Raw genomic sequence first — 13,231 nt, forward strand, 5'->3', positions numbered from 1 at the left:
GCTAAGCAGACGACCCAAAGGTCTTCACTAGTCTAGATCTTGTCTGCAAGTCTGCTTTGAAGCTTGTAAGAACTCACATTCGACAGCCGAACTAAGCACAAAGCTCTGACAGAAGCCTCGCATGCGCAGCATTAACATACAGGAGATGTTCACAGAGACCCAAAGTAGCTACCAATAACTGATGAACCGGGTCAGGTTGTGCAAGATGTCGTGAAGAACGTGTGGTCACGTTGCCACCAAGAACACAGTGACCTGACCTCCCAATTATCAGCACCTGCACTTCTTGGGTCGAGTGATGATCATGCACATGATACATGAACTATTCCCCACCATTCAGATCTCGACACTGACTACTTCTCTTTACTCGAATACGAGGTGCTACAAGGTGGCATGCTTCGATCAAGTTTCTAGGTGACTTGAGAGAAAGCCATGCTCCAGTTTAACAACTATCCAACACCTATACTCCGCACGCACTAGAATACACTACAGAGGCTTATACACAGGTTAATATGGTTAGTGTCCACCTGGTGGCGCTGTCTCACAATCTACAAAACAGCACCACTGGCAACAAGTTGGTAAACATAGAAACAAGACATATATGATTAGACAACAAACAACAGGTCAATCGGATCACAAAGGTCACAACGGATGTTTAGAAACATCCGTGATCCAATTGATGATGAATTGTACAAAACAGGAACGCTTCTTATGGCGTTGAGATTCTCCACTGAATAGTCATATATCCCACAAATACTTCTCATTGCTTCGCCTCCTCAGCAAGCTTGTAAAGCAGTGACACCAGAGAGTAGCCTGTTGATGTTAACGTTGGCCCGTGCATGACCCATACAAATACAGAGCAACCTGCTGTTTGTAGGCCTCCCTATCTCTCATTCATGAACAGGGTAACAAGTCTCACTAAAACCCTATATTGACTTGACAAACATCACAACTTGTACTCATACAATATCCACTAGCTACTAAATGACAGTACAATGTCTGCACTAACACTCAAGCTAGCCACTCACAGGTCAACCAAACTCTGCCCCGATACCCATTGCCATCTAATGTTCTGGTATTCTTGGATGAAATCAGACCGAAGAGACTACAAGCTCACAACACACAGATTCGTGAAAGTTATAAAATGTGCATCAATCAAGACCCTCTGGTGTCATGCCTGACCAGTTTATTTTGACTGCTCTCAGCTATCTTCAAGTCCTTCCAAACTAATCCTCCACACTTGATGCTTACTTAGGCAAAATATAACATTCTCCAATGGAAATGTTGCTAAATGGCTCAAACTACACAGACCAATTGGTAGTTTCTGAATGTACTGCTTATTACGGTCACTCCTAAATCAACAGAACAACATCTAAACAAGAGCTTCACTCACTCCTCATTCACACCTAACACAAAAGGTCAAAGACAGCAGGTCGGAGAAGCAGGGGACATGCTCATGCCCCAACACAGACAGCAAGGCACAGCCAGGGTTCACATTCTCTTGTCATAAGTGTGGCCAATCCTTCAAGAGAGATACCAGTGATTTCAGCTTCCACTAGGATTGCCACTGGCTGTAGAGAGTAAATGAACTCATGTTTCTAAAACCAGCTCAAAGGATTGATTATGAATTTCTGCAAATTCAATTCAAGAGTCATTTAGTTTCACCAATGCCATTCTGCAAGGTGCTTCAAGCCAAAGCACACTCTCCATTCCAACAGCTGTGAGGCTTGTACCAGGGAGAGAAGGGGAACATGCATGAGGCAGGAACACACAAGCTGAACACAAGGAGCTTGAGCTGAACACAAGGAGCTTGAGCTGAACACAAGGAGCTTGAGCTGAACACACTCACTGACTACCAGAGAGAGAGAACATGCACGCTCTCCATTTGGATAACAAAAATCATCAAAATCTGAAGTCATTCTGCCTGAACAGTGCCATTAGTCCAAGTATTATTTTTCAGAGTCATGCAACTGTGTCAGGAAAAGTTCAAACATTTGTATGCTTTGTGCTGTCTGCTGGAAGAACACATGCAAAGGAGATTGTAAGGAGATGAAAAGAATTGTTTGGGTGGAAAGAATTAGGTTTTTGTGACGTTGGTGTTAATGTACATGGAGTTTTAGATGAAAGCATTTGCTAGTCTTTATTCACATTACCCCTTCATAGTTGCTGAATTCCATTTGACCTTGAGAGGTTGTTCCACTTGACCTTGAGAGGTAGTTTTAAGTCATGAATCGGTAGTGAGTGAGTTTCTTACGGACTCAAGCATACAGACAGTAAGGAGGGTTAACCAGACACAGGGATTCCCATCAACCAGTTGTCAAGGGTCACAGAGGACCACATCTTTAAATATTGGGCTTCATGCAAATTTTGACCCTATCTAAAATCGGGTATATAATGCGTGCAGACGTTTTAAAAGCACAGTTGATAGAAACCAGTCTCAGTTGATAAGGTGAGACTTTCGAGGCAGACGCCTTGGCTTGCAGACGTTCAACACATGTAAGGTATGCTTGGCTACATGCAAATTGGAAAGGAAATTGAGGACATTTCCAACTTACAATCGTCACAGCACACAATGCTTCTCTTCATCATACCATGCCTGAGGCCTCTTCAACACTCCAGTGTTCTGCAATATACCATGCCCGAGGCCTCTTCAACACTCCAGTGTTCTACAATATACCATGCCTGAGGCCTCTTCAACACTCCAGTGTTCTGCAATCTTGATTACAAAAATGCAAGGTGGACACTTTGCAAAGCAGTATTTACTTTTGGACCTCACATTAAGCAGACAAAGACACCATGTTTACCCAAGAAGTGAGAAGCTCCCACGCTCTGTTGGGCAGAACAGGAGAGGCACAGATGCCATGTTTGTTTGGGAAGCCTGTTGATCCTAATCAGTCATCACTGAGCATTCTGTTAGTCAATCAAACGGTTACCTACTGGTGTATGGGACCCCAGTAGGTGGCACCCTCACCCAACCAGCTCACGGAATGGCAGCTTTGAGGCAATGTATGAAACATTGACCCACACACAGCATTTTGTCGACTGTGCAACAATGGCATTCATGAAAGTGAAGTGTTAGCACATTAACTACACGTTCTCCAAGACCTGGTGACACTTTGTCGGCAAAGGTCACTGACAGACGTCACTGCACGACCTCTAATGGACTCACCAGTATCATTCAACGTTACATATTGTGAAACAAACTGCCATTTCTGTGAGTTGATCAAGTGACGAGCAACAAAACCTTGAGAAGTGCGACTACTAAGATGAAAGGAAATCAACTTGAATGCAATGTTAATGAAAACAACCAAACACAACATGCAAAATGTATCGTTTCAAATCTTTTAATATAAAACTCCTTTATTTATACATTGGACTTGATAATGTTGTATAACCATGGTTACAATGTATAAACGATGACATCATGGCATCGTGGGTGGCAGTCCTCTATATTTTTACTACAGGGTGTTTCCCAAATACAGAGCAGGATGATTTTTGTTTCCTACTTACGTTGCATTGTACACAATGGTTAGTTACTTACAACAGTTGTATGAATATAAACAACATGATGAGGCATTCGACGACTTCAAATTATCCAAATGTAACAGCTAGGTTTTTTTTGTCTTAGAAACAAATCTTGAAACATAAAAATATGATAAATAGTACAAGAAGATTGTTGGTTTGTAAAACCGGTGGAAACCCAGCCATGTACTGGAGATTGCAGGGATTAGGGGTAAAAACAATCCACATCTGGCAACAATTGGCCTCAGTGACGCCCGGCTCCAACTGTACAAGACAATAAAACTCATGAGTGCCATTTTATCATTCATCTCCAGTTACAACAATCTCTGCCAACCAAGCCTTTTTACAGCAATATTACAGCATTTTTACAGCCGTTGTTTCACTGCAGTTTTCTACTCAATTTCTAAACTGTCCAAATTTCAATTCAAGGTCAGCTTTGAACCAGTTCCAAAATATTAACTATGCCCTGGCACCACCATTTTGAATAACCAACTTGACCTTGACCAAATCTTGGCATCCCCTCAGATAACGGCTTGGTTTATTTCAATCTTCCCTTCAATGCCTGATCGCAGTGATGTGACAGTTGTATAGTGTTTTTCAGATAGATCTTGCCAAAGGTACTTGGCTGACCTCTTCTCACTAAACTGTAATAGTGTCATCACAAATAGTAATGTTACACAACCGGTGTCATAGTTGACCGGCTTTAGTTGACACTGTGAAAGAGCATTGTTTAGGCCTACTCTGAGGATAATCTGGTGTTATGCAACACCTCTATCCTTTGGTAAATGTGATCTGGTCACATTCCCAAGTTCATCTAAGTACCTTTGGCCAGAACAATATGGAAAACACTATACTATCTTCGGAGCTCTCATACAAAGCTCTCTTCAATATGCCAACCCCGGCCCAGGCTTGAACTCCCAACATTTGGCCAATACCAGCTAGCTGAATAAGAACCTTCTGCCTTTTCAGAATAATTTAGTATAAATACAAAAAGACGGCCAATTGGCACGTTTCAAGTTTCCATCTGATATTAACGGTGCATGCGTCGGTACGAGATACCAACACATATAAGACTACCGAGAACATTCACTTGTGCTTAAGATGATAGTGTTCTGTGCAAAACATATCTGCCACCTGAATTTTCATTTTTTGAAAAAATTTTTCTCTAAATATTTTCTTAGACCAGCCCTAATTTCAGCTTCATTTTGTACATTCATAACAGTCTTCAACCCATCTGACACCTTGTATGGCGATGCTGAAGTTTGCATAAATGACACCAGGTGTCAGTGCTGAGGATTAGATGCCGTTAACAATGGGTTGTGACATTCCACAAACAATCTGATGGTTTATTAGTTGAACAGGGCTCACGGTGGGCAAATAAGCCAAATAAGCCAAACAAGCTGGCCATTCATAGATTTATACATTATGTATTCCTAGTCAGAAATAGATTTCAAGAAATTTTAAGAAATTCTACTTTAAAAAATATCTTCTTCAAAGTCTCAAATAGAAGATTGCATCTTATAACTGGGCGTGACATAAACTCTATTGATTTTTTGTGTTTTTTTACCAAAATCTGAAAAAGTGATACAAACTTTTCATAAGCACTTAATTTTGTTGCTGCCAAGTTCAGTGCCTATAATATTTGTATTGGTAGGTAGCAGTGCCCTGTAACAGAGTCCCCTGTAACAGAGTGCCCTGCATGAGGTCAATATGGTTATAGGTAGCCATGAGCCCTGGTAACACATCAGATATGAGCCAGCAATGGCCAGGGATGTATTTAACGATATCCTAATGATAAACAGGCTAGGAGAAGCAAGATAGAGCAGTCGAGGGAGGGAGGGAGGTTAAAACATGGATTCAGAATACGCGATCATTCCTATGTATACCACCCATACTCCAATCATCCACTGAAGTCCAGAAAAATAGTTTTTACCATCTGTAAATTTGCGAGCAACGAACTTGAGTGTTTCATCTATTATGACGACCGGGAAGGATATTTTCAGTACAACGAGCCATTCTTCGAGAGTTAGGGGGGTGATCTGGAATACGTTCTGAAATACAATAAGAAAACATACTTTGGAGAAAATTTGTCAAAAAAATATTCTATTTTTTTCATTTTCAACAAATATTTAGGAAAGAGATTGGCACTTTTTTCAAATTTTTTTCCACAAAGTCGGTTTTTTCCAAAAATTTCTTTTTTTAAATAAAAAGGAAATCTTTTTCAATAACTACCACAGATTTCAGTAAAAGTCCCAATTCACACTTTTTTAAATTTTTTTCTTTCCATGAAGAGTCAATATTTTTTTCCCAGATAAATCTTCTTCTCCCCCAATTCTGACCTAACGTCTACGAGGGAATGGAGAACATGCAAATGGTGAGTACTTACAGCTAGGAAGTCAACTTCAAGGATGAGGAAGTGAAGACCCATTGAGAGGGCGATGGCCATCATGAGCCAAATGTTACACCATGGTGGCATCAACAACAACGACTGGTTCTCACTCAAGCTGAAAACAAACAAACACAATGAGAAAACACGTCATGACATAGCTGGCAACTGCAGTACATTTATCGCACTGGTGATCTCGTATGCTCCAACATGAAGACTCCGTGTAACTAACACGCTGTGAAGGCTGTCTGAAATCATGTTAGCGGGTAACATCATGTGGATATGTTGTGACATGTACATTGATGTACATACAACATGTCAACAAGATGTTACTGGCCAACATGCTCTCAAACAACCAGACCCTGTATGTCTACAGACAAGCCCTGATGGGGCATGTCCAAGTTGGGCCTACTCAATAAGGTACACACCCCACGGTAGGGCTTGTAATGGGCAATGATCTAGTCCAAGGGAGGACAAGCCTATTTTGTGGTCGAAGAAGCATGAAGCCTGACATTCTATCCACAGAGACTAAAATCATGAATCTTCCAAGACATTCTCGAACACTTGAAAGTGATTTTGTTACACTTCTCACTAACTTAACTAGCTACCAACTAGCTACGAGTCTCTATTAGAACTACATGGTGAAACACTGCAGGAAATCCACTGTCAACTTTTCTTGTTTCAGCAGTTCTTTTGCAAAAAAATATTCAAACAGCCTCCAAGTTTTTATCAAACAAATGTTACATCTAATTTTAGTTTTCCCCAAACGAGTAAAAAAACCTTTTGATTCTGCGATTTGCTTTGATGCTATTAAAGTGTTGGTGCTCAGGCTGCTGCCATGCAACTGATGGAGGGATGTGACCATGACATCTAAGAGTGCACTCGACTACAAGTCATGCAGAAAAATCCAAGTATGGTGCAGAGTTAAGAAGATATGTGATTTATTGTAGCCCCCCCCCCCCCCCCACTTTATCAGGCTCTGAAGGTGGCTGATGCATTTGTTAAAACAAATGACATGATTGTAAGCTGTTGAACTCATAAAACCAAGCAATGACATGACATAACACATATCCAACTGTACTGAGGAAGTGGCCGTTTCCTTATTATTGAAGCCCCCCCCCCCCCCCCCCAAACAATGACTGTGTCTGATGTACAGGTACGAGAAGAAACGCTTAGTACAATCCAACTTTGTGATAACAAAGTCCTTCCACAGTTTCCAAAAACCTTCAGTTATTTTGAAAAGCAGGAGACCATGTTTTTGTTTACCTCATTATGGGAGGCCCATACACAGTGCATTTAATCTACATGACCTACAACTAGAGCCAACTCTATGCGAATCTAAAGCTAACAAAGCGCACGCGCTATGAATGATGAGAATGAATGAACCCGAGGTCTGCAGAGTCGGCTACAAACAGAGCGACTCATCTCAGATCAGATCAGCCCACTTAGCAGTGGAGACTATCACCGAGTTAAGAGGTGATGTTGGCTTTGTTAAAACAGAGGCTGACCCCATAACTCAACATAGTTCCTCCACTTCTCTGCCAGGTGTACGTGTGCTAACCTTGAGAGAGTGCATGCCATATTAGCCTGTGGTTCATTCATGGAGGGTGAAATGAGAGCATACATAAGCGACTATGACAACAAGCCCACAGGCGGCAACACAATAAGGAAACAACACAAGAGGAGAGAACAAAATGTGTGCAGGGAGAAAAAGCAAGTTAATACACACGGTGAACTCAACAAAACTCGATTTGCTCGATTCAGAACACAAAAGTTGTTTGTTTACCAACATCAACAGTTAGTCACTTTGTCACAGAGGAACTTTGTCATCCACACTCTACTCATGCAGGAACATGCAACCATGACAACCTGAATACATTGATTCAACTGGCCTGGCTTCAAGCTGCTTCTCAAGGTCAAGTTCACCACTCTAGGTCAATAGGACACAAGGTCAATGTGTGACCATCCAAGCAGCTGCATAAACAGATTCAACAAAGCTTAAATTGATTCGATTTCGTCGATGTCAAAAGGGATGTAAAAACAAGTTAATGTTTGCTGCTGAAAAAAAGTTGTTTGATGGTTCTCTCTCCCTTGAGAATAGCTTGGGCCAGGACTAGAAATGTTCAAATTTGGTGAGGACTTTTTTGTTTGTTTACAACAACCTAAGAGGATGACAATCACAAACTTGCGACTCTCGGTTCAACCAACGTCGCAAGTAGGACTAGAGTTTACTCTCACTTAAACCACAACACCAATTAAACTAATGTATTCAGGATGACAAGTGACAAGCAGCTGTCAATGAATCAATTAATAGCAGCAAATCGATGATTGTTCACCAATACAGGGGAGGGTCGCCATTTTTACAGAGCGGGTATGAAGCTTTGGCAGACGCCCTCAATCCCTGGAACCCTGGCCAGTTTATCGATGCAATGAGGTCCGAAACATGGTTGAACTTCCTGCAGTGATGTTGATGATTGACAAAGTCCCTCACCTGTTGACAGCATTCAGCATTTCAATGATTACAAGAGTGGAGAGGGCCATAGCCTGGGGCTTATTGTGCTTGAACAGGTCACAGTCTATGCCTTCAAAGCGCTCCTCCTGGGCCAAGCACTGCGCTTGATGTGTCTATAGAGAGTCAAGAGAGGTAATGGCATGAAAAGGTGATAGATAGATGGTAAGAACCCTGAGCTGGAGAACGCAATACTCACCTCACATTGTGAAAATAACAAGAATTCAGTTAGCAGACTGTTAGTAAGGAATGCTTGAGGCAACTTGTACTAGCTTAAGGTATGGTAGGGCCATTCAACTCAACACTTCTTAAGTTTTCGAATCAGAATGGCTAGCTTCTGTTCCCCATGGTTGTGATTTCAAAACAACCACTCACCAATGGCCAAGTTTCACTGATCCGTATCATGAGGATATCTCAACATCAACCATGAAAAGCACAGATTTGGCCACATTGCCCAAAAGCAACACTGACACACTATGATAACAACATATTGGGAGAGGAAGCTCAGTCCCCAATAGCTCTGGCTTCTGCCTTCCTTGCATTATTAGCTCAACTATTGAAGGGCATTGAGGAGTCACGGCAACTAAAGTCAAGTTATTTTCACAACACATGTGTGTAACTAATCACACACTGATTAAAACAGTACAAGCTTCATCAACTGACCGCACAGTGATTAGGTTGGATGCTATTGTAAAAAGTTTTTCATAAATCACAAAGAAAGAACCCTGATCAGTCATTTTTTGAATCACACAATGCAGCACAGGTAATGAAGCTTGTACAAGACAAATAATGATGAGAAACATCACAATTATTGAGGTGAATTGTGGGTGAACATAAACATATAGGGCTGACACTGAATACTGTACCTGTTCATAGCATTAAGCATTTCTATTGTCACCAATACTGATAGGGCCATTGTCATTGGTTTAGGATCACCAAAGATCTTGCACTGTACACCAGTGAATCTCGTGGGTTCTGCTAAGCACTGCATATGATGCGTCTGAATGTGGAGAAGGAGAACAATGCTCAAAGAGGGACATTTAACAGGTTGGTGACGCACCCTGTTTGGAAGAACAAGCTTTGAAACGGTTGTGGAATCCACCACAAACCTCAATTGTTGACAATTCAGAGATTAGTCAAGCAGAGCCCAGCACAAGGCTGAGTTCACTGCACCACAGGGCAGCGATTCAACTGCCTTGAGTCATACCACTGAGCACCACTCGGACTGCCCGAGTCAGATCACATTCAACTTAACAGAAACAACATGCTATCTCATACCTGATCTTATGCGCTGAAATGTAACTTGGAAGAGATTTTAACACAGAATTCGGCATCCCGAAAAGAACTGAAATATCACTAGTCTTTGTCGAGATCTGCAGGAAGTAACTGACATTCTGCTGTTAAGTAAAATGTTGCCACAAAAGTTGGTCACAGTAGAAAGTTTCTTCTTTCTGAATGCATAGCAATGTCACGTTCAAACATCACACAGAGAACTGATGTAGAAATCTACTGTACAGTAATATGGGGGTATCTTCTCGGGTACACATACAACAGTACAAGATTAACTCAAAATGTTCCAATTTGGAAAAGGCGTGTGTGTTTCAACAATGAATCCAGTGTTTACATCATCTGCGAGTGAGTTTCATAAACATGCCACAAGTATAAAGGAATATGTGACTCACCAACTGGTAGTAGTTCAACTGTGGACCATCTTCATAAAACATGAACCACCAGGCAGCAGCTCCGACTGTTGCACAACCGACATAGACTGGAAAACAACACACAATGGTTAGGGTGGCCATCTGTGGGTCAACTCTCAGTGGTTTATATGATCAGCAGAAAAGTTGATGTACTTGGCTTCCATCTTCTGATGTGTGAGTGTGACTTGCTGCCGAGCCAAAGAAAAAGGGTTTGAATTGATCACGTCAAGTTCTAGGATCGGATCAAGGATCTAGCCTGGAAATTTCTCAAAATTTGGAGCCAGAGCTCACTTGAAAGTCATCATGAGATCGCACCAGTATCTTGTAGGGAATTTTTAGGCCTGGGCAATGACACTGTGAAGTCCAATAGCACACATCTACTTACTACCAATGGCCATGTATCTGAAGAACAACCATCCAGTGATGAGACCTTCCTTGGGATTACGTGGAGGCTTCGTCATGATGTCCAGGTCTGGTGGGTTGAAGCCGAGGGCAGTGGCGGGCAGACCATCAGTCACAAGGTTCACCCACAGAAGCTGCACAGGGATCAGAGCTTCGGGGATACCGAGGGCGGCGGTCAAGAAAATGCTGCCAAAAGAAAATCAAGTTGATAACATGAATTTCTCCCCACACATACACAGTCAAGTTACATGCTGATCTGTAGTACTGTGGTACAGGATCAACAACACCTGCTCACATCATCTAATACAAACCAACCCATGAGGTGAGACATCTGACCCAGACAGCATCAGCCTTCAAGAGCAGCAGTGTAACCACATAGAAAACCTGACCAAGACTAATGGCTTTAGACAGGTAATGTTGATGAGAGTGAACACAAAGAAGTCACACTCACCTGACTACTTCTCCAATGTTGGATGAGATGAGGTAACGAATAAACTGTTTCATGTTGTTGTAGATGGCACGTCCTTCTTCAACGGCAGAAACAATGGTGGAGAAGTTGTCATCAGCAAGAACCATCTCCGAGGCGGACTTGGCCACAGCAGTTCCAGAGCCCATGGCGATACCGATCTCAGCCTTCTTGAGGGCCGGCGCGTCATTCACACCATCACCGGTCTAGAAGAGGAAGATTAGATCACTGTGTCATACAAGAAGAATGCACAGGCAGCCAACTGTACACAACAACAGACACACTGGAACAGTTTTGAAGGAGTTGTAACAGATAACAGACTAAAGGCATCTGTTAGATATATATCACCATATCTTAGTACTAACAGGAGGCCTACATCATGGAGCTCAATCACAAGCTAGGGTATGGAGGGTTAGAGTCAGCATTAACCATGCATCAACCAGAGTGACCCGCACCAGACACTCCCTCCCCAGTGTTAAGGACATTCCTAAATGAAAGCATCGAGCTTACCATAGCAGAGATTTCTCCTGCGCTCTGCAAGTACTCAACGATCTTACTCTTGTGAGCCGGTTCAACACGAGCGAACAGCCGTGAACGAAGCACAGCCTCTTTCTGATCGAGGGGTGAGAGGTCATCGAATTCACGTCCAGTGTAAGCCAAGCCATTCGTTGATTCATTCTCGCCGAAGACCCCGATACGTCTGCAGATAGCTTCAGCAGTTGCCTTGTTGTCTCCTGTGATGACGATGACACGGATTCCAGCACAACGACACTCCTGAATGGCGCCAATGACTTCCTTACGTGGGGGATCCAACATACCGACGACACCAACGAAAGTCATGTTCGTCTCGTAGTTGATGAACTTCTTTGACTCTTCCAGGTCCATTTCTTCCTTCTTCATGGGGTTGTCAATGGTGGCAAGGCCCAGGCAACGGAGGGTGTCACGACCTGGAGAAGAAAGGTGTGATAACAATGGGTTGTCACTGGTAGAGAGGCCCAGGCAGAAGAGGGTATCACCATGCCCATTTCACGTAAGGCCAAGTAACCACACTGTCATTGGGTTAGTTACATACCTGTTCCATAGATGGCGCAGTGCTTGAGGATCTCGTTCTTGATAGCAGTAGTCATTGGTACTTTCTGTCCACCAACACGCACGAAAGAGCAACGTTCCAAGATTCCTTCTGGGGCACCCTACAAAGATGATCATGAAACTTGAGTGAAAATACTGACAGAAGGGAGAAGAAAATGACTCGATACAAGGAGAAAACAGGGAGAGGTAGACACGGACTTCAACAGATGAAGATGCGTCCCTCAATCTATCTGATACCAGGCACAACATCAAAACATATGTCACATTAAAGAGAAAAGAGGTGGTTATAGTTGGCCTTGTTCAGGTTGGTTAGAGGCGGAAGATTTGTTTGGGATACAGAACAGTTCCTACCTTTGCAAACATCTTGGCTCCGCCCGCTGATCTTGTTGGTTTGTTGGGAGTGACATAGACGCTCATGGACTTGCGATCACGTGAGAACTCGAGTGTGAACTCCTTGTTCCAGTTCTGTTGGATGACATGGTTGCAGCACATGCCGAGGTCCTTCTTGTTCAAGCCAGACTTGTCCGTGTTGAAGACGTTCATCTTCTCGCAGAGGATGGTCAGGGCAGTCTCCGTCGCCTCACCAACTTTCTCGTAGGCGTTCTTGGCCTGAAAATGATCAAGCAGACAACAGCCAGGTGAGCAGACGGCAGGCATACAAGTTGTTAACACCAAGCAACATGAACCACACAATAACGCAAACGATAACAAGGTTTTCTCCAATAAGGACAAGTTCTGTTTCAGACTAAGTGCTGTCACGGAAAATGAAACCCCACTATTGCTGAATACTGTCATGAAAATTGAAGACTTAACTCTTAGATGGTTAAGATGTTTACTGGATACTGCCACGGGCCACTGGTGACTTGACTACTCACATCATTGAAGTCAACAGAAGAGTCGTTACACATTGCACAGATGGTGGACAACTCAACCAATCCTTCATAGTCGCCAGACTTGATGACCTTGCCATTCAGGTACACCTCACCCTCTGGTGCATAGGTGGAGCCAGTGATCTCAAAGTGATGCGACTGCATCTCGTTGCCTTCGATCTTGTTGAAGACAAACATCTGAAATGGGGAGAATTCAGGCAAGTTACAGACAGAAGAGGTGAAAGGAACAGGCTGACTTGATGGCCTTGATGTTTTATTGGTTGTGTGCTG

General features: G+C 42.8%; 1 protein-coding gene across 5 annotated transcripts in view; it reads right to left on the reverse strand.

Moving 5' to 3' along the window:
- LOC135483420 (calcium-transporting ATPase sarcoplasmic/endoplasmic reticulum type-like) overlaps nt 1-13,231 on the reverse strand; it is a 34,679-nt gene that overhangs the window by 4,710 nt on the left and 16,738 nt on the right. For 4 of the 5 annotated variants that reach the window (XM_064764315.1, XM_064764317.1, XM_064764312.1 and 1 more), the window contains exons 11-20: nt 12,947-13,138; nt 12,423-12,680; nt 12,055-12,172; nt 11,493-11,929; nt 10,968-11,188; nt 10,500-10,702; nt 10,097-10,182; nt 9,281-9,414; nt 5,906-6,023; nt 5,453-5,570 (exon numbers count right to left, since the gene is read on the reverse strand). In XM_064764315.1, the coding sequence (XP_064620385.1) occupies nt 5,453-5,570; nt 5,906-6,023; nt 9,281-9,414; nt 10,097-10,182; nt 10,500-10,702; nt 10,968-11,188; nt 11,493-11,929; nt 12,055-12,172; nt 12,423-12,680; nt 12,947-13,138 (1,885 nt within the window). Of the gene's footprint in view, nt 1-5,452; nt 5,571-5,905; nt 6,024-8,396; nt 8,531-9,280; nt 9,415-10,096; nt 10,183-10,499; nt 10,703-10,967; nt 11,189-11,492; nt 11,930-12,054; nt 12,173-12,422; nt 12,681-12,946; nt 13,139-13,231 lie in introns of all 5 variants that reach the window. The other variant, XM_064764314.1, reaches the window with a different exon arrangement.

The sequence above is a fragment of the Lineus longissimus genome, chromosome 2 (assembly GCF_910592395.1).
Source record: "Lineus longissimus chromosome 2, tnLinLong1.2, whole genome shotgun sequence".
Lineage (NCBI taxonomy): Eukaryota > Metazoa > Nemertea > Pilidiophora > Heteronemertea > Lineidae > Lineus > Lineus longissimus.